Raw genomic sequence first — 20,816 nt, 5'->3', positions numbered from 1 at the left:
ACGCATTGCTGGTGCACCGCTGTCTAAAATCACCATCCTTGTGCTCTTAAAAATCAGCGTCTCCTACCTCTTCCCCACGTATCCCGCAAAGCAGGATAAGTGACTCCAGGCTGGGATGTGAGATACATTGAAATCCCCAGTGAAGTCATCAGGAACCACACTTGGAGTCCATTGCAGCCATACCATGGTGTGAGCCGCCAGGCCAACATGGCACGGTGCTTTCAAAACCACCATTCTACTGGCTCATCCCCTCCCACCCTATGGCCATATCAAGCTCTCAAAACTCTTGACACAAAAGTTACGAGTGGCACCGTCACCATCGCAACTGCACCGAAACCCCGTGTCCCTGTGAGGCCAGAGGGCAAGCAGGTGGCTGGGACTAGACTCCATGAGAAGCCTAGCGTGTCTAGCACCACCTTCCTAGGTGCCAGGGGGCCCCGGTTCCCCTCACACGGGCCCCGGTTCCCCCCACACGGGCCCCGGTTCCCCCCACACGGGCCCCGCCCTGGGCCCTCAGGAGGCTGGAGGCGCCTCAGCAGCGCCTGTTTGGCGCAGTGCGGGGGCCTTTCAGCGGGGCTGCCCCGGCCGCGCCTGCGCGCAGAGCCTGTCTGCTTCCGGTGTGTGTTGGCGGGGGGACGCGGGGCCGGGGAGATGGCGGAGGGCGGCGCGGAGCGGGCCGACGGCCGGATCGTGAAAATGGAGGTGGATTACAGCGCGACGGTGGATCAGCGGCTGCCCGAGTGCGAGCGGCTGGCGCAGGTGAGGCGGGGGGCAGAGCCCGGCGGTGCGGATGGGCTGAGTCATGGCGCTCTAGGCCGCGCTCGGGACGCGGCCCCGTGAGGGGCGGGCGGGCGGCGCGACGTGTGGCCGCATCTTGTCACACGGGCCGGTGCTGAGGGGGCCGGGTCTCGGAGCCTCCCGGGCCGTGCTGGGGCAGGGGACAAGTAGGGGCTGCTCTGGCGTGTCGTTGGGAGGGCGGGCAGGGCTGTGTCATTGATCCTGTGCCAGGTCGCACAGGCCACGCTTTGCGTCCTTCTAACTTGGTTGTGTACCTGCCCCAAAATACTGGGATGGACGGCGAGAGCAATGGCCGGCTATAGGGTGCCTACGTGCTGAGCAAACGTGTCTGTGCAACCAGGCACAGGCGACCACGCAGTCACAGAGTGTCAGGGGTAGGAAGGGCCCTGGAAAGCTCATCCAGTGCAATCCCCCCATGGAGCAGGAACACCCAGATGAGGTTACACAGGAAGGTGTCCAGGCGGGTTGGAATGTCTGCACAGAAGGAGACTCCACAACCCCCCGGGCAGCCTGGGCCAGGCTCTGCCACCCTCACCGGGAAGAAGTTTTTTCTCATATTTCAGTGTAACCTCCTGTGTTCCAGTTTGTACCCATTACCCCTTGTCCTACCGTTGGTTGTCACCAAGAAGAGCCTGGCTCCATCCTCCTGACACTCACCCTTTTCATACTGATAAACATTAATGAAGTCTCAATGATGGCTTTGTAGTGGTAATCACACATATGGTGCATCTTAAGGGTTTTTTTTATGGATTTGTTCTGTAGCATAGAGTTTCCTACACATCTCAGACCTCAGGACAGACAGGTTGGATTTGCTGTTTTGTTCTTTCCCGATAGGATAGCACCTAATTCTTTATAGGCTGCAAATGCTCCGCTTGATCCATGTGTCTTGTGGTAGACACGTTGCACTGTATAGCATGTTGTAGGATTCTGAAAGCAGGAGCCTTAAGATAAGTAACTTGCATCTTACGCTGTCCTAAGACTGTATTGTATGGAGAGCAGGCACAGGTGTTTGATCCCACACGCACAGGTGGGATCTGCATAGGTGTGGGCACCGTGACCATGTTTCACTGCTGCATAGCATGTAAATTATGTGGTAATAAGAGCACGTCATGGACAAACCATTGTATAGGGTTTAAATTATTTCAGTTGGGTACGTACGTTTTGGAAACAAAATTCATTTTTTCTTTTTTGTAATTTTCTAGTTTCTGACCCTTTTTTTTGCAGGCCCGCAGTTGCCCTGGGCTGTTACAAATTCTCCTATGTTAACATTTATTTACAAGATATTTGCTAGAAATGACAACTGAGGACTAAAAGTACATTGCAGTGTCTTTAACTCCTCTAAACAAAGTCAAATATAGTTCTCAAACCCCAAACCCGGGACTATTATAATTCCTTGCTTGGACTGTAAACCATGTAGCTTATGCTTTTCCTAATAAGCTGTAGTTAAGATATGAAGAATGTGCATGAAAGTAATAGCAAACAAACTTTTTGGCCAAGGTATCTAGTAGGATATCTGTTCTACACGTAGGGCTTTGTTTTGGCTGGGAGAGAAATCAGTCTGCCATCTGGCTGAGTGCGCGTGAGCGTGAGCTCACCAGACCTGTCTGAAACGTGTTGGGTTTCTTGCTTGACACAGATGACTTATAGCATGTGTTGGGCAAAAATGGAACTAGTAGCTTTCCAGTTTAATCTGTGTGTAGAACTGTATATTTACTGCTGTGTATTTTTCTTATTTTAAGAAATAAAATACCTAAAAATGAATGTACAGTCTATTTTGTGGTTTTCACTTACATGAGAATTAGAGCTACTCTCAATTTAAACTGAATTGTATTCTTCACTCATGGTGATAATTCTTTCCCTCTTGCAACAGGAAGGAAGATTGCAAGAAGTAATTGAAAACCTTCTCTCCTTGGAAAAACAAACACGGACGGTAAGTAGCATATAGTGTGCAACATTTGTGCTGGGTTCTCTTACACACCCCCTTGTATATCAGTTTTTCTCTTCTGTTGTTCTTTTATTTAAAAAGAAAATCAGTGAGGCTAGATATATATATATTTTCCTTCGAGTAATAGAAGTGCAAGTGACAGAGGTCTGCAGGTTGTTTCTCTCATCACTCATATGTTGTTTGTTTGTTACAGGCATCTGACATGGTCTCCACATCCCGTATCTTAGTTGCTATAGTGAAAATGTGTTACGAAGCTAAAGACTGGGATGCTCTTAATGAAAATATTATTCTCCTGTCAAAGAGAAGAAGTCAGCTAAAACAGGTGAATTTCATTCTTTGAAACAAAAAATAAAATTAGATTTGGAGCTGTATTATGTATATGATTCCCCCTTGTGTGTAGGGACTTTCCTGACTCTGTAGCACCTGCCTGAAGATGTTATTAGCTTCTGCTGACATTTATTGATGGACATATGAAAGCAAATAATTAAACTGGTGTCTGGAATGAGCCTTCACCTTGTGCCTGGGCTCTGTGTGGTCCAGCTCGGTGTTCTCAGCACCACAGCTGTGACTTCTGCTTTCTATGTGTGGCAGCGCTTTTAGGCGGTGGTTCATCTTTACACTCTTCTGCACTCTATATTGTAGACACATTCTTGATTTTTCATGTTTGCAGGAGGTGCACATTAAACAGAGTTATTGCAACTTACTGTGATCACGTAAGGTGTATATCTTACATGCTTGCTTTTGGGGCTCACATACTCTGGAATTTTTCCCAGTTCTGTCTGGGAAATCAGCTGTCAGGATAGCTGAAAGCGCTTGCATTTAAGAAGGTACAAAGTTTATTGCACTCTGTTTAGCGTGACTTCATTGGAAGTCAGCAATGGGTAATTTTAATGGCATCATTCGTTTAGGAAGAAAAAGGTTGCCTACTTTTTAACATGCAGAAACATTAGGAGTTTGTATAAAAGTAGAGTACAGTTTGGCTCTCTACCTTGGACAACCTGTGCCTTAAGACTTGGATCATTTCAGCTGAATTTTCTTCTTGAGGAAGAAGTTTCCAGAAGTTGCTTTTTTTTTAATAATTAGGTATTTGAATAATAATTGTAACAGCTTTGCCAGCAGAAGAACATATCCCAGTACCTGTGCTTGGTGCTGAGGGATACCAGCTTACTAGGGCCTGTTGGAGAAAAACTGAGTTGAAAGAAATGACAGAACAGCATCGCATTTGGCTTCCAGGATCAGTCACTAGAATGCTTTTATGCGTTTTTGTGAATCAAAGGGATTAGATATGTCTTGCATGCTTTTTATTGAAATGAGTCTCTTTCGTTTGATATGAAACTATGTAATACTTCTGAGTGTTATAGTTTGAAAGTATTTGAGAAATATAAAAACATGGTATGTTTTTCTTTTCTGTTATTCTACTAGGCAGTTGCTAAAATGGTCCAGCAGTGCTGCACTTACGTTGAAGACATCACAGACTTACCAGTAAAACTGCGCTTAATTGACACATTGCGTACGGTTACAGAAGGAAAAGTAAGATTTTGTTTTAAGACTGAATGTCTAAAAGGTAGAATAAAAATGTTCACCTTCTTTAAAAGCATAGCTTCTTAACATTATTTTTTTATCTTGTTCAAATAAGAGCAAAAGTATATAATTAGTAATATGCTTCAAAAAAATGTTATGTATTTGAACTTGTTAGAGGAATGAGCAGGTTTAGTTTAATTTCTGCTGCGCTTAGGAAGGTGTTATGTACAGTTGTGGTAACCAGAAGGTGATATCAAAGCATTATACCAAGTTATTTATTTACATAATACACTTTTTGCTTGAACAAAATAAACAATTCTGGATTAAGGCAAATTTGTATTAATGTTACAGCTTTTGCTTGTGCAGAGTTAGTCTAAATTGTTAGGAATCAAGTATCGTCGACTTATGGCTGGTTAGGAGTGAGTGAAATAATGCAAATGCTAGCAGTTAGTACATTAACCATTAAAGTCTTCTTATCTGTTTCAGTATATTTTAGGCGATAGAGTATCTCATGCTTCATTCACAGTACTTTGTTCACAGTGCACATGCTTTTGTGTTTCCTTAAAGAACGGTAGACAAATTTAGGCAAATATGGTCTTGTGTGTCAACTATCCACCGTATTTTATCTGTGTATGTTGTGGATAGTACTGGTATAGAGTATGGATACACAAGGAATTAACTGCTTGCATGAAAACATCAAATAGATGTCCTAGAGGGGTTGTGGTCTCCGAGTTTGAACTCTTTAGAAAATTCCGGTGTTTAAACTACTACTTCTGATTTCAGATATATGTGGAAATTGAACGTGCTCGCCTGACAAAGACACTTGCAACAATAAAAGAACAGAATGGTGAAGTGAAAGAGGCTGCCTCCATTTTGCAGGAACTGCAGGTAACACACTGTGTAACTCAAAATTGCGTCAGCAATTAAAATTAATTCTGACTGCTCTTACGTTATTGTTTAGAAACTTAGTCATATATGTCTGCAAAAAGCCTGGAATGAGATTAAGTGTTATTAGTGAAAGTGTAATTCAGTTTTAACTGTCCCACGGTTAGGTTACATACAATACTTCCCATTTGGAAAACAGATTTCAGTTCTCTGGGTAGTGCATTGAGTTTAGTGTTGGTGGATTCTTCTGGCGTAAGTGGGCACTATAATTCAAAATTGAATAACCTTCACTTGCTCTGGAATAGGCGTTTTTTCTGTTACTTTGTGTTTCCCTCCTGACAACCTCCCACTCTTCTTGCACAGTTAAGTCTTCACTTGATTTGACTTTGACAGTGTTGAACTGTGACATTTTCATTTTAGGTGGAAACCTATGGTTCAATGGAAAAGAAGGAACGTGTAGAATTTATCTTGGAGCAGATGAGACTCTGTCTAGCTGTAAAAGACTATATTCGGACTCAAATTATCAGCAAAAAAATTAACACAAAATTTTTTCAAGAAGAAAATACAGAAGTAAGTCATTGCAAGATTTCTTTCCCCCGTCCATCCTAATTTTAATCTGATGTGTCTCTCTTCAGGTCCAAGCATATTTGAATCCCTCTTTTATGGGACCCAGCTGGATTTCATTTATGTGATTCATGGACTTGTATTAATTTTACTGTTTGATGCTGTTTCAGAAACTAAAGTTGAAATACTACAACTTAATGATCCAGCTGGATCAACACGAAGGCTCCTACCTCTCCATCTGCAAGCACTACAGAGCCATTTACGATACTCCCTGTATCCAGGCTGAAAGTGAGAAGTGGCAGCAGGTAATAAAACGTCACACGCAAAGCGTCTGTATTTTCATGTGGCAAACACCTATTTCATTACCAGATTGATTCACAGCAGGTCAAAGAGCTCATCAATCTGTTGTTCTTTTTTTTTAATGACTAATATTAACAAATGGATTGAGAACAGATGTCAGAAAGTTGATTGATTTCAAATGACTATTTATAACTAACATCTTCATTATATTGTCTTTGAAATCTGTTGTGCATGCACTACAAATGTTATGTATTTGAAAATATTTCTTTCTCGTATTTATTTTAAATAGTAGAATTTTAGTTAACCTGAGTAAATTTATCACTGTGAATGAGGGTGAATTTCTGCAAGATTACATCAGTTTCACCTTAACTTCTTAATAGGCTGGATTTAAGCCTTTACATGTTAAATTCTAAGCTCTGTGGGCAATGTTTTTAATTCCTCTGCTTAATGATGGCATAAACCCCACACTCTTTCCTTTTAAACAGGCACTGAAGAGCGTTGTTCTTTATGTTATTCTTTCACCTTACGACAATGAACAATCTGATTTGGTGCATAGAATTAGTAGTGACAAAAAGCTAGAAGAAATCCCAAAGTATAAGTAAGTATTCTTTCTAATAAACAATTCTTAGGGTAAAGAATGTCTCTCTCAAACTGGCTGTGCAAGTGAAACCTGTTTATGAATTTAATGTTGTATGAAAAATACTGCAAAATTTCCATGGTTGTGCAAGTTCTACATTAAAATAAATGTCTCTTTAGAAGAGAAAGATCTTTATTAGAAACAGTCTGACTTGAGCTGCCCCTGATAGCATGAAGTATTACAGAGTATATTAATGAAGAACAATGAATATTAATAGTAGTGAAAAGATTTAAAGTTATTTATTCGATCTGTTTAAGTATGAAATGAACGTTACTAATACAGGATTGTAAATCACCTTTGCTAAACCGTTTAGAGACCTCCTCAAACTGTTTACCACCATGGAGCTGATGCGATGGACTGCTCTGGTCGAAGAATATGGGAAAGAATTGAGAGAAGGATCCCTGGACAGTCCTGCAACAGATGTTTTTGGCTGTACAGAGGAAGGTGAAAAGAGATGGAAAGATCTAAAGAACAGAGTTGTGGAACATGTAAGTATGGCTGTCTTAAAGCATTAGCAATGTATTCAGTGCCTCAACTAAAATGCTTTTTGCTTGCCATATTTTAGTTACAAAGAGAAACAAAAAAATGTGTAGTAAAGCAGCAGATAAAAAGCCTTTTCCATCGTGTTATGTTTTCAACGTTTTATTTGCTCGTATATCTTTAATAAAGGAAGGTGTTTGGCACAATTGCCAGAAAAAAAAGAGCATATTGCACTCAAATTGTGAGATTTAGCATTCACATTTCAATGGAGCAGAAACTTGAAAGTCTTGCTTTATGTCAAATTCATCATTAGTTGATGAATTATTTAATAACGTAAAAATCTGTCCTGTAGAGACTTTCATACCTTTTACAAGCAAACAGTTTGTTCACAACTCCCTTGTACCTTCTGCTGGACTGCTGTTAGAGCACTACAGCTCCTAATCTGCTTTTAACATTGACTTTTATATTTTTGCAGCCCGCTACAGTTATTTTTTGCACATAACCCTCTACTCTGAACACTTTTATTCCAGAATATTAGAATAATGGCTAAATATTATACCAGAATTACAATGAAGAGAATGGCACAGCTCCTGGATCTGTCTGTTGATGTAAGTGTTGCTTTGCATATCCTTCTTTCTTAAAGGGTGTGGAAGTGTATGTTTGCACGTGTTTGTGCCAAAAATGTAAGTATTCAGCAGAGTGATGTTCTCTTTGAATTTGAGTTCTCTTTTTAGCCCAATAAGCTCTGTAAGTGATGCCATAGACCATCATCGCCTTGTTTTAGAGGCCGTGCAGAAAGAGCGTTACGCTGCTTGGGACCAAATTCTCAGGGTTTACACTTGTGTGTTTCTGAATGTTCACGGATTTAGTATCTGTTGTTGTACCTCTATATATCTGTCTCTGTATTATCCTTGGAGCTCCTGTACCTTCATCCTCAGAAGTTCCCTTGTTGGTGTTATGGGTGCTTTTCAGCTCCCATGGGAAGAACGCAGTGTGTGCCAGGGATGGACAGGGAGCGTTGGGAGAACTTGAGTTCACTGCGTTATTTTTATGAAAAGGAGTGTAAAAGTCTGTTGGGATTAATAGCATTAATCCCAAATATTTCTCACTTTACTAGTCAATACAAAGAGTGTATTTTCTTGCCTTTATGGGAGTTAGAAAGCTATGCTTTTAATCCAGCCAGAACTCCCATGTTGTGGTACATGTGCCCATAAGGCAAAAACTGCTTAAAAATTCATTTGTATTCAAGGTCTCATTTAAATGCTGGAGCTTCTTGTGTTTCAATGTTAAAAAGCTCTTGTCAATGGGTGATTAAATCTGACCGAACATGCAAGGTTTCTCACCTTTAAATGTCCCTGTTTAGAGATGGTTGCACTTTGGGAACACGGGGTGGAGGAGTCTCCCTGTCATACCCCTTTGTGTTCTCAAGAGCTTTCCAAAGAGATTCGTGCATCGTGGCATATTGGTATTTCCAGTGCAAATTAAAAGTTTTACCCAACTGTCTTGTAATTAAATCTGCTCTTCTCCACAATCTCTAAATAAACCTTCTTTGACGGAGGTCAGTAATTTATGTGGATTTTCCTATGCCTCACGTGTTCTGATCTCTCTGTATCCAAGTACTCCAAGGTGTAAAAATGTGTTGGTGTAGCAGATTAAACTTTAATTTCATGAAAGATAATCGTCTATAGGTCAAATGAAATAAAAAAGTTTTTGAGTTGATGGTACTAGTAGTGTCAACATGTGTAATATTAAAGTATTCTGCTCTTTGTAAAGTACAGAATTACTACAGCGGTATTTCTGTTAAGTATAAAGAAAACCTTATTCCCTGTGGTTCAGTGCTGTTTGGGAGGAATAGCGATGCTTTGTTGATAAAAATGCTGGTTTCTTGACTTAGTGCTGTTTGTCTTTGCAGGAATCGGAGGAGTTCCTGTCCAACCTCGTAGTTAATAAGACCATCTTTGCTAAAGTAGACAGGCTGGCAGGAATTATCAATTTTCAGAGGCCTAAGGACCCAAACAATTTACTCAATGACTGGTCTCACAAGCTCAACTCACTAATGGCCCTAGTTAACAAAACCACACATCTCATTGCCAAAGAGGAGATGATACATAACCTGCAGTAAGGTGCCTCAATAATCTCAGTGCTTTTAAAGAAGGCATTAAATCTTCATAATAGAGACTATTATTACAGTGTGTATATGTTTTTTTTTTTTCCCTGTCAAGCCTTCCTGGTCTAAAATTTAGAACATAATTCTGAAATTCCTGTTGACAATTAAGTTTCCTTGGTTATTCATTCAGTTGTTAAATGCTTTTGCTACAATTGGTGAAAGAAAATAAAACTGTATTGCCTGTATAATTGTAGTCTTGTGATTTCTTCTTTTCCATGTATACCTTTATCTAACATATAATTCTGTGGTTATTTCATTACAGGGCTATTTTTGAGGCTGTGATTGAGAGGATGTACTGTAAATAATAAAATCCTAGGGTTTTACAGTAGCGTGCACTGAGGTAACATAACGATAGTTTTGTGATGTTATGTCAAGATATCGTTTGAACAAAATTCTGGATGCTCATGCTTAATGCTATTTCTTGTGATTTGGGACTACAGATAGACTTTATTAAGTAATTCTGAACTGATTGAAAAACCTACCTGAATCTCGACTGTTCACTTGTACTTGGTGCAAGTCACTTAATTTTCACTGTTTTGTCATCACAGTTTGTAATGGCTACAACAGCAATTATGCAGTTAGCTAAGACAGTAGTTCAAAGCTACGCTTCTCATAATTGAACGTGTTATATTCTGAGAAGATAATCTCCCGGTACTTGCTTTAACCTACTTGTAATGGAGGGAAGTTGTGGACTTTAAGAAAGTAAAATAGTAACAAGTATAGTTTAGTAAGAATCAATGGAACTTCTATTGAAATTGCTCTGGTTTTTAATGATTTTTTAATGCTAGCCATAAGTAAGTATTCATAATTAATTAGGTATGGGCTATAATTGTAATTGATGTATTGAGATGGATATAAATCCCGTCTCTTCAAAAGCACACTGATCTTCATTCACACCAACATTCTTAGCACAGGTAATTATCATATGAATACACAGCAAGTCAGGAAACTTCAGACAGTGATTTTGAGTGAGGGAAGTCTGTGAAGGGGCAGGAAAAGATGGAAGCTTTGAAGCAGTGATTTGCATCTGAAATGTAGACTTTAGACACAGTTTAAGGGAAACTTGGGAAAGGGATTTTGGAGGCAAGTAGCTTTATCAAGCCATACTCATCCAGCTGCAGCATTTAAGCAACAGAAAAACAACTATCAGTGAGGGAAGGGAGAAAAAGGAGCAGACTATTCAGAAGGCACAGAACACTTACCATTGAACTTCCTAAATTGTATTATAATCCAAATTGTATGAGTTGTGTAGAATGTGGTCACAGCCATGTCTGAGAATGGGGTGTACTGGTCCTTGCAAGGCCAGCCTTAGCAGCACAAGCAAAACTGCCTGTTGCCAGGATAAGGAGCAAAGTAACTTCTGTCTTGACCTTGTCAATTGAAAAAAAAAAGGATGGATCTAGTGGAAAGTCAGGCAAGAGGTGTCAGAAAAGGGAACAACGGGTCATCAGGGGAAGTGGCAACTTGCCTCTCCCATCATAAACCTTTTAATTTCATTTGCAAATCTGGTCTGGAATCTTCAAGCTCAAGCATTTAAGCTTATGGACTCTGACATACCAGATGAGAGATGCTGGACCTCTTTTCCCAGCCAACCTTTTCCTTTTTATCCTCCAGTGGAACAGTTCAGGGGTTCCCTGGCCCTACATCCTGGGGTTCTTGCAGATCCTGCTCTCCGGACAAGTTCTGTCCCGCTCTGCTGCCCTTGTTTGCGTTTAGAACATGAGCTTGTTGGAGAGAGGAGATGGTTTCTCTCCCCTCAGAACTACCTTTTGCTGTCAGCACTGGAAAGAACCTGGAAGCATTCTTGTCTTTCAACACCTCCTTGAAACTCAATTCAGAAGGATTATCAGGGTTCACTTTCATGGTCTGTATTCCTAGCAAAGACCCACAATGATCAAGCTTTTTGCCTTTTGGTCAAAATAGATTTTCGTCCTGAGTTCACTCACATCATCTTCATCTTGGTTTGACCACACAGAGCCCAAGGCCAACTCCCTGCCTGCCTGTCCTCAGCGGGAGATGCTGTTGTGTTGAGTACTTGGTGCCACAATAATCCCTCAGGGTTTCCATCTTCATCGCAAGGTTAAAAGAGGAGTTTTAAAAGAAAATTGTAGAATTATTAGGCTGTATGGTAAGCCCAAGGGAGTGGAAAAGAATCTATTAATTTAGCCTGGAGTTAGTTAGTTTGGGTGTTTGTTTCATTTTAGCCGATGACTATTAATGGCAATGAAAGGAGTGTATCTTGAGTCTCTCTGGAACAGGTTGCCACATTCAGGTTGCTAGGCAAAAAGACAAGCTGTAACCCTCTGGTGCTAGCTAACCTCAAAGAATGCAGATACATGTCAGATATAACTCCTCCATGGGCAATTTAAAGGTCAACATAAAGGCATTCTGAAAAAATGCTCTGAGATTGAAGATCTTTGATCTTGACAGTGTGGGATCAAACCACCACAACAATCTGAACTTTGTAGTTCTATCTCCTCAATGTACCCTCAACATCCCCTTATTGCTGCTTGCTTCTCAACACTCTCATTTTGGGGATCAAAGGAAAAAGGAATTAGTTTGAATATTACTTGCTCTAGAAATCGTATGTGCTTGAAGAGTCCACGTTGAAGAAACGTTGTCCTTGGATAATTATGGAGTAAGATGAAAGTTGAGATCATCTGTTCATTAGAGGGCTCTGGAGGAATTCCAGGGGAATTTTCATGCTGGAAAATCAAGTTACTCATCAGCCTAATAATCAAACATTAATGGCTGCCTAGAAACAGTTTGCTTTATTGTTTAGAAAGACCAAGAATGACTTGCTATCTGACCTCAGCTCTACCGCTGACTAGATTGTGGCAGAGGGTAAACCACTTAACTTGTGTTAGTCCCTGTGATTGCTGCTTCTGAGTGAGTTCAAAAATTTATACAGGTCCAGTGTGTCAAGACAATAAAACCATCACTGCTATTACTGCGATCAGTCTGGAACTTCTGTTGAGAAAGGCTCCTGGTGTTTCGTTTCTTGGAGGTGAAAACTCCTCAGGATTCCTGCTGGGATGTTAGGCTGCAGGGTCAGGGAGGCAAGTCGGCGCTGAACGTTGAATGCTTATTACTTTGACACGTTAATTGTAATGTTTTTTCCCGTATTCTGAAGTTAGACATCATGAGTGGAGCTGACTGACAACTGTGCTTTCTGTATTGGAATTCAAGAAATGCCATTTCCCAGAAACTGCAGTGAACTTTATCATAGAACAGAAACTGATTTTCCCGTGTAAACAAAAGTCTGAGCAGAAAGGAAAAAAAAAAAGCAGTAGTGTAAGTTTTAAATAATTAAACTAGTTTTGTTTTGAAAACGTAGAAGCCAGGCTCTGGCTGTGGTTCCAAGCGCACAGCTCGCGAGCGCGCCAGCGCTCCAGGGCTTTTTGGCTCCCAGCTCCATGAACCCCGAAGCGAGTGAGGGTTCCAGAGTTCCCAGCTCTTCAGAATCTCTGCCACACCTGGCGCAGCTCTGCTCAGATCTCGGCTGCGTGGCGGGGCGCCCAGCAGCCCGCACCGGCCCCAGCTTCTCAAACTCCTGCTTTTTGGCAAGGAGTCTGGATTTTCTAAGGACCTGGGCACGGCTCCTGGCTTCTCAGAACAGTCATAATGCAGAATCCTGACTGCAGGGTGGGGAGACGGGCAGTTGGACGGTGTTAGCGCCTTCTGTGCAGGGTTTCCTTGCAGTTACAGTCCCCGGGAGGCTGGGCTTTCTAAACTTCCAGCAGGAAATAACAATTTTCAGATCTGAAAGGTTTGGAAATCTTATAAAAATGGAATTGAATTTGGTACGGCTGCATTTGAGTTTTTGCTTGTTTTGCTTTTTGTTTTAATCTTACCATTGTAACGAGTCCCTAGAAATATCACTATTAGGCTTGCGAGGATCTGAGTCCTGTCAAGTCTGATATTGAGCGGAGATTAATTTTGTTCCTATCTCATGCCTCCCTGTTGTGCCTTTGGCATTTCTCACACGTGCAACATACACTGTTGGCTTTTCTTCTGCTCCCAGACCGCGTGTGACCGGCTGCTCCTGGTCTCCTTGGGCAGAAGAAGCAGCGTATGTGCTGCAACCAGCGCAAGCCCCACATTCCGCAGCAGAAGCCCAGCACCGCGAGCTCTCCTCTTGTCATGAAATCCCATCGGTGAGCACAGCACACGGCGATCCCAGGAACTGGAGCGATTCTGAACAAGCCAGCCAGTAGTCAGCACGTCACACATCTGCTCCGTGCCCAGCACATGCTGAGGGACGACCTGGCTTGTCAACCCAGCCTGTGGAGCTGGGAATGATGGGCTTGGAAGCCAAAATAGCAGCTGCCACTGGGGTAATACACATGAAGGAGACAGACAGAGACATCTCTTGGAGTCCCTCCCAAACTAGCAGCTAATATCATAAGCTTATTTCCTTAAATTATCCTTTAATACTGTATTGAAACATATCAATAAAGCCACAGAAGTCTCTTCCGCTGTAGTGATTTTCCACTTAAAAAGAAATATAATTTATTTTCAAGAAAACCTTCCTCGCATTTTCTAACAGAAAAAAAACTATCAGTAATCCAAAAAAGTCACTAAAAACCAAACACAACCAGAATAAAAGGACTCGTTCCACTGCAACAACCTGGACTGCACGAGACGCAAAGTTAGATCCTCAAAATGGTTTTGCCTTTATCTGATTCAGATGTTCCTTGCACGGTGCCCATGGAAAACATCTTTAGGAGTTACAGTTTGTGCTTCAGCTCCCTGGGATGAGGTTGATGGCCCAGGGAAACCTCCCCAGGAGCCTTTGTCCTCCTGAAACAACACCTGGTTGGGGCTGGGACAACCCTCTGGCAAGGCGCAGAAACAGTTAACTACCCTCCTAACCGTACTTAGAAAGTTGAATTAAAAAGTGCACTGATTTAAGTCTGAGGCTGCAAATGCAAAGGATTTCTTTAAATTTATTTCCTTCTGCATTTACATTTTTGCAAGGAGCTCTCCCCTTATAAATGCATTGCTGATGAATATTGAAAATATTCTTGGGCGCAAGTATCTTCTTGCAGTGGCAATGCATCAGAGGCTTGGCTGGTGGTTATTCTTCAAAGAGTTAGGAGGCGTTACATGTAAATTTAAATATAAACGTATTTAGGAAAATCCAATACTAAAATGATCTGGATCTTCTAATTATTTTAATTAAAGTAGAAGGAAAAGGTTGTTTTTAAAAAAAATCCTGTTAAAATTTTTATTAAGATCCTGAAGTAAGCTGCTTTCCCTTGGTTTCTTGACCACCATGGCCAATACACGGCGACGGGCACCCAAGCCGGGAACGCCTCGAGAAAGCCGTTCTGCAAACCAGAATTGATCGCCAAAGCTTTTGAGAACGCAGCTAAGCGGGAGGATCCCTGCGTGGAAATAAAACTGTTACGCAAAGCCATTTCTGGGATTCCAGGGCAGCCAGAAGCGCGGCACCAGCCGTCCCTTGGCACAAGCAGGTGGGTTTAAAGCGCGATGTACAACGCCAAGCTTGTTCCATCACCCAGCTGCTGCCTTTGGGGCTCTGCAAGTTTCTTTAAGGGCAATAACTATTATTTTTTTTCCTAAAAAGCCCAAAAAACGTAAACAACCGAAAAAGAAAACCAAACAAAAAACCCAACCAAACCACAACAGGAGAATAACCGCGAGGAAAACCCCAACTTCTCCAGCACGGGTGGACCTCGTCCCTTCCCTCATACCGCCTCACGGAGGACGATCCGCAGCGCTCCGGAAGGGCCCTCGGCCTTGGCAGGAAAGGGCTGGGGGCGAGAAAAAGAGAGAAAAAGGAGAAAAGTGGGAAAAAATCACCCCAAACAAACACGAAAACAACGAAGAAAACCGGGGTTGCCGGTTGCCAGCGCGGCCGCGCCGCCTCCAGCCGCTGCGTGAGGGAAGAGCTGCGGCCCCCGCCGGCCCCCGGAACGGGCCGCGGAACGGGCCGCGGTGCCCGTGCGGTCCCGGCGCGGGTCCCTGGCCGGTCCCCGTCCCGCCCTCGGCCGCCCCGCGCTGGCCGCCGGGCCGCAGGAGGGCGGGGGAGGGCTTTCCCACAATGCTTTGTGGGGACGTTGACAAGTGGATCCAAGATGGCGTAGAAAGTAATGACAGGTAAGTCAGGACTTCCCCATTCGCCCCCCGCGGGGGCCGGGGGCGGCCGGGCCCGGCCGGAGAGAGTTCCGGGAGGCCCCGGGAGATCCTCGGTGCCCCGCAGCGAGCCGAGCGGCCGAGCGAGGGCCGGCGGCCGGGCCGGAGGCTGAGCGGTGCCGGCTGGAGAGGGCCCTGTGTCTGCGGAGGGGCCTGCAGCGGCAGCCGCTCGGGGGCTGTTTACGGGCGGGCTCGGCCGGAGCCCCGGGAGCCACCGCGCTCTCCCGGGGACCCGCGGCCGCCGGCGGGCGGGTCGGCGCGGCCCTGAGCCCGGCGCGGCGGCAGCGGGCGGAGGGGCCGGGCTGGAGAGCCGGGGGTGCTCGCACAGCCGGGCTCCCCCGGTCCGGTCCAGGCAGGGCGGGCGGTGGGGGATGCGGAGGGGCGGGGGGCAGCTTTGTTTTTGTAGCGGGCGGGGCGGGAGGGGGCGGCCAGCGGCAGCCAGGAAATAACAATAATAAAATAGAAGTTTTAAAAAAAAAAAAAAAGGTTTAGGTAGGGTTTGTTGAAGGGTGGAAAAATAAATTGAAAGAATTTAACGGCTGTTGTGAAATGAGCCCTCAGAGCAGTGCAGGCTTGGCAGATAAGCTTATATTTTTGTTTTCTGCAGGAATGGCTTTGTCAGGGCCCAGTGGCTACAAGTTGGGAGGTCTGAGATCACCTTTCATATAACGCGACTGTTGTGAAACTGAAAATAGGAGAGTTTGTGCTGCAGGTTGTGATAGAGTCCTCCCAACACACACTGCGCATATTGATATTTTGGGGGCAAATGCCCAAGCAAGGAAAGCACAGACGTTACCCCTCCTGGAGGGGGACACGGCCTCTTATTAGTTTCCAAATGGGTGAAGTTGTTTGGCTTCAACGCGTTGTTAGTCACACTGTTGTTTGATTATAGCAACATGCTTAAACATACCATTGATGGAAATCAAGAAATAACTGCAGGGAGACGGTTGCGAGGTTGCTTTCCAATTAGTGACAAAATGAGTAAGAGATAATAAGGTAATAGGATTTTTGCATTATCGGGTACAATGAGCTTGAGATGAAGTTTAAAACAGACATATTTTCCTTTTTGTTGAAGAAATAAAATAATTCAGTTGTAAGACACAAAAATGTCATAAAAATTGTTATTGAGTGCATCAGGACTAGTCTTGTTGGGATGGTTTGAATTGTTGGGGTCTTCTAATGTTATCCTTAATAAATAGCGTAATTGAAGCAAGGCAAAGGATAAGATATCCCCCCCGCTCCTCATTTATTTTAAGAAAAGACACATTCCTTTGTAAAAATGAAAAAAACAAGTTCAAGGATATTTGTCAAGTTTGCATTATTTTCCCAGACTGATTGGTAGAACGAGGAGGTCTTAAAATACCGTGTTTGAAATTCCATTGTTTCCATCCTTTTGAGTCATCGCAGGTTGCGAACGAGAGCTCTGGGGTTTTTAAACGGCAAAGCTGGTTGGGTTGGGACAGGCGGGGGTGCTGGGCCCCGGCGGGTCCGATGGAGGGAAGGGCTCATGCTGACCCTGCCTCGAAATTTAGATGAGGGGAGAGGGTACAAGTGACCACGACCCTCCCTCCACCTCCTCGGATGCAAACCGAGGGATTCACCCTGAGATGAATCAGACTTTAGTAGGCTCAGCTTTTACAGCGTATAAATTGCGAGCGGTGAAAGCCGAGTTAAGCTTTTTTTGTTGAACTTTAATTAGCAGAGCAGTTTTTCTTCATTGGTAAGTGAAGGAACATTTTATGTGTTATTACTGATAAAATTGAGTTCTCTGTAATTCGTTAGGAAAGCAGAAATTACTTTCCCTCCCCCCCAGCTGCAATCACATTTCTATTATCGCTCCTCACCCCTGTGAATTTTTTGACTCATGGAATGTACAGAGTATTTGCCTTTTTAAGCGAGCCAGAGGAACTTTTCTATGAAGGAAGCTTATGAAAGTGGTGGCTCTAGGACTTGAAGGATTGTAAAAGCTGGTGGTGTGGGTTTGTTTGTTTGGGTTTTCTTGGGAAGTGTTTTTGTTTCTCCCCAGCAGACTAAAAGGCAAAGGGAGATGAGGAGGCAGCACCTTCATTTGTAATTTGTCACAGTTCTGCTTCTTGGTCTGTCATGGAGGATCCTTTTCCTTTGTGAAGTCTCATTGATTTCAGAGGAGTTGCTCCTGGGCTTTGGGGTCTGTGTTAGCAGATCTGGGTGCAGGAGAAGGGCTGTAATTTGGGGAGAACTTCTGCTCAAAGGTTAGATTCATGGGGAAATTCCCATCCTGAAAAATGCAAGTGACAGTGTCTAGAAAGCTGGACCGGGTAATATTTCCAAGTGGAAATGGCACGGGCCTGATGCTTGAGAGACCTGGAAGCTGGATGCAAATCACTTTACCCTGTTACGCTTCTTTTTGAAGGAATTTAAAATTGCAATAGTGAATCTTTCCAACTTGTGAAGAGTCTTGACGCCTATGGATGAAAGAGGCTGTGTAAGAGCTGGGCAGTATTATTACTAATGTTTTCCAACTCTGTTAATTTACTAGTCTGATGAAATATTTTCTCCAACATTGGCAATTATTTTCGTTACTAACATCCTCTTTGCAATTATAGCTGGATATTCTTTCTGACTTCCAGTGTGCTTTTTTAGTTTTATTTGTTGTTTACTCCCATCTTCCATTTGTTGCTGCACTTTATTCTCGGTGTTTTCATTTTAGTAATGGCAGAAGCAATTGCTGGAGCGATTCAACTTATTAGTTGAAAGCCCTTGAATGTTTCACCTCGCTGGCGTTCCCTCCTGAGGTCGGTGGTACCTATAGGTCTGGTAGCAGGAGTGAAATCTAAATTAGACAAGTCTTTTGTAATCGTTTAGATGCTGTGTACACACTGGAGAACTAGGGAAAGCCGTGGGAGAGGGAGGAGGAAGGATGGTGTAATTCTGCTCTAGCAAATTTGGTTTTCCTGGTCTCCCCTCTTGCTCACCTATCATTGCTGTTTAATAATTTCTCACTTCTTTTGTGGAGGTCCTGAGGCAAGATCCTGTTATCACTGCATGATATACGTATTTTTCCTCTTTAAGTGGAAGTACTGTGGGTTAGATCATCAGAACAAACAAGACCTTCCTTTTTTTGTTCTTGTTTGTCCTGCTATTTCTTCTGTGGCTTTTGGCAGCAGTCAGCACTTGTGTTTATGTATATCAATGACACATTTAAAGGCGTCATACTTGTATGTTTGATTTCTTAGTCCCTTTGGTAGACTTGTGTGATTGTCATTCTTCTCCCAGCAAGGAAGCAAAGAGAGTATTGAAAGACAGGCTGCTGTTTCAGAACTTTGCACACAGCATTGGTATAGAATAAAAAAGCTGAAGGAATGCTTGGTCTTCTGGAGGTTTTGACTGGGAAAGCAAACACTTGTATTTATTTTGGGAGGAGGAAGAAAATAACTAAACTTTATAGATAGTGAAATTAGGAGTCTGCAAGGTCAGACAGTTCCACAGAACCAGCCAGCTTGTGGTGATTTCATTATGGGGCTATTGATATGTAACTCAGGTTCCTTATTCAAAACCTGTCTTGCTTACTGAGCTTTCATCTTCTCTTTGCATAACTGTTTACAACATGAGGCTTCAAGCAGAAACAATCACTCATTTCTGAGAAACACAGAAAAGTGAGTATCACTGTAGGACAAGAAGTGCTTAGGGATTTAAGGAGGGAGGTTGCAATTAGCCAAGGGTGAGAATTAGTTTTTTGGTGGCATTTCCATTGCACTGCTAGTTGAGGGTAAAGGATACTTACTGTGGCTATAACATAAAATACAAACATTTCTCTACAATTTTATATGCAAATTCATTATAATAAATTTAATAGAAATGCACTCGTTATTTACCCAGTGTTTTCTTAGAGTCCTCCGAAACGTCAAGTTGCAGACTTAGGACAGGAAAGCCAGATAAGAAATTGTGGGTTTCAATCTTTTTCTTCCTTAAATGTAACTTTACTACACTGAGAGGTGCCATTTCATGACTAAAAAGTTTGAGTGGTTGCTATCGCTCCATCCTACTTCTGAATGTACATACTACCACATTTTCTCAGTGGCACGGAGTCTTCATCAGATGCTGGAAGCCTTGTACTTCAGCAAGAAGGTAATTTGGCATTAACAACACCAGACTATAGAGCTTTTCTGAGGAGCAGGAGGTTCACGGTGCTGCTGAGCCGGCAGCAAGAGTTTTTGTAAGTTATTTTATGCAAAGAGATGTTTTGGAGATCTTACTCTAAACTGTGATGCGATTTGTTTCTGTTGGTCTCAGGAAGTACCACTCGCATGAAGAACGAAGTGACCGAGATGGGTGTTGTTAAACTTTGCCTTATGTGTGGTCTGGGGAAATACATGTCGTGATCTCTCTTGTTCGTAGGTAGTAGGAAAGCTCATGTTTCTTGGAGCTGTAATGACTAAACATTGGGAGAAAAAGATGAGTAGATTTATGTTAGGTACGAAATTTCGATTGTTGGAGCGGCAGGAAGCGAAGGGTGGAAATGTGAGCAGCATGTGGACTCATCTGAGCTGGTTTTCCAGTCTTTGAATTTCACAGAGGTGGCGTTTTTTTTAATAGTTACATATAGCAAAAATACTGCATTCATCAAAACGCTAAAAATTCTGCTGCTTCAATGTGCTGAGAAGGTCTTTCAGAGCCCTTCTGACCCCATGGCGAAAGGGAAATATGTCAGACAACAAGAGCTGGTTTTGAGAATCTCGGTTGCTAATAATGTGGCGCGAGTAGTTAATTTGCTGGAAAATATTTAATGGTTCAACAAACCAAGAAAGTAGCAAATCTGTGTGGACATAATAAATGGAGAATGCCGCGAATGAAAAGCATAGTGGTTTTGGCAGCGTATAAAATAATACTTATTCCTTATATATCTTCTCACTTCTCACGCCGGGTTGTACCCGAATGCTGTGGGTGTTTTTATTGAAGTGATGGTTTTGATTATAGCTGTTGTGCTAATGGCTTTGAGGTAACTGTTCTCTGGCCGTATCTCAAGACACTCACACGTTTGGAATGGTGGCCGACGCTTATTTGGTCGTTGGAACTGACCGATAGGACTTGGCTGTGGTTGTGGTTGTGTTTGTTTGGCCGGGCTGCACGCCGCTCTTTTTTCTTCCGAAGTTTTGTGAGAATGATGCCATTAACCACAGCAGGATCGTTACTCATTCCTGCTGATGTCTGTTCTTTGAGTGGGGTTTCAGATACGTGACTGAATCTCTAATGATCATTTCAAAAGGAATGAGTAGGGTGAATGCCATTGGGTACCCTGTGTTTTATTTTGGGTATTGCCCATAGGGTTTGCTGGGCAAGGAGAACTTATGAATCCATATTCTGTTCTCTGGAGAGGT

General features: G+C 43.0%; 2 protein-coding genes across 7 annotated transcripts in view; both read left to right on the top strand.

Annotated features, from left to right (window-relative positions):
• Nucleotides 1-601: 601 nt before the first annotated feature.
• Nucleotides 602-9,485, top strand: PSMD12 (proteasome 26S subunit, non-ATPase 12). Its single transcript, XM_082066702.1, has 11 exons — nt 602-759; nt 2,669-2,728; nt 2,937-3,065; nt 4,166-4,273; nt 5,048-5,152; nt 5,570-5,719; nt 5,884-6,018; nt 6,499-6,611; nt 6,964-7,138; nt 7,661-7,738; nt 9,043-9,485. Exons 1-11 carry the CDS (start codon nt 652-654, stop codon nt 9,250-9,252), a joined length of 1,371 nt encoding a protein of 456 aa, XP_081922828.1. The 5' UTR covers nt 602-651; the 3' UTR covers nt 9,253-9,485.
• A 5,430-nt stretch (nt 9,486-14,915) lies between these two features.
• HELZ (helicase with zinc finger) overlaps nt 14,916-20,816 on the top strand; it is a 73,288-nt gene continuing 67,387 nt past the window's right edge. For 2 of the 6 annotated variants that reach the window (XM_082066927.1, XM_082066924.1), the window contains exon 1: nt 14,916-15,423. Coding sequence is in view for 1 of the 6 variants with exons in the window: in XM_082066924.1 (XP_081923050.1) it covers nt 15,417-15,423 (7 nt within the window). In the remaining 5 variants the exon portion in view is untranslated. Of the gene's footprint in view, nt 15,424-19,050; nt 19,095-20,816 lie in introns of those variants that run through there. The other 4 variants (XM_082066923.1, XM_082066921.1, XM_082066926.1 and 1 more) reach the window with 3 other exon arrangements.

The sequence above is a fragment of the Streptopelia decaocto genome (assembly GCF_964273445.1).
Source record: "Streptopelia decaocto genome assembly, chromosome: 16".
Taxonomy (NCBI): domain Eukaryota; kingdom Metazoa; phylum Chordata; class Aves; order Columbiformes; family Columbidae; genus Streptopelia; species Streptopelia decaocto.
The sequence above is the reverse complement of the archived record's forward strand: the minus strand, read 5'-3'. Positions and strand labels throughout refer to the sequence as shown.

Coding starts and splice junctions, on each gene's coding strand:
- PSMD12 (XM_082066702.1), top strand. CDS start 652: ATGGCGGAGGGCGGCGCGGAGCGGGCCGACGGCCGGATCGTGAAAATG. Junction 6,612..6,963: donor GAAGAAATCCCAAAGTATAA/GTAAGTATTCTT, acceptor TAAACCGTTTAG/AGACCTCCTCAAACTGTTTA. Junction 7,139..7,660: donor AGAACAGAGTTGTGGAACAT/GTAAGTATGGCT, acceptor CTTTTATTCCAG/AATATTAGAATAATGGCTAA.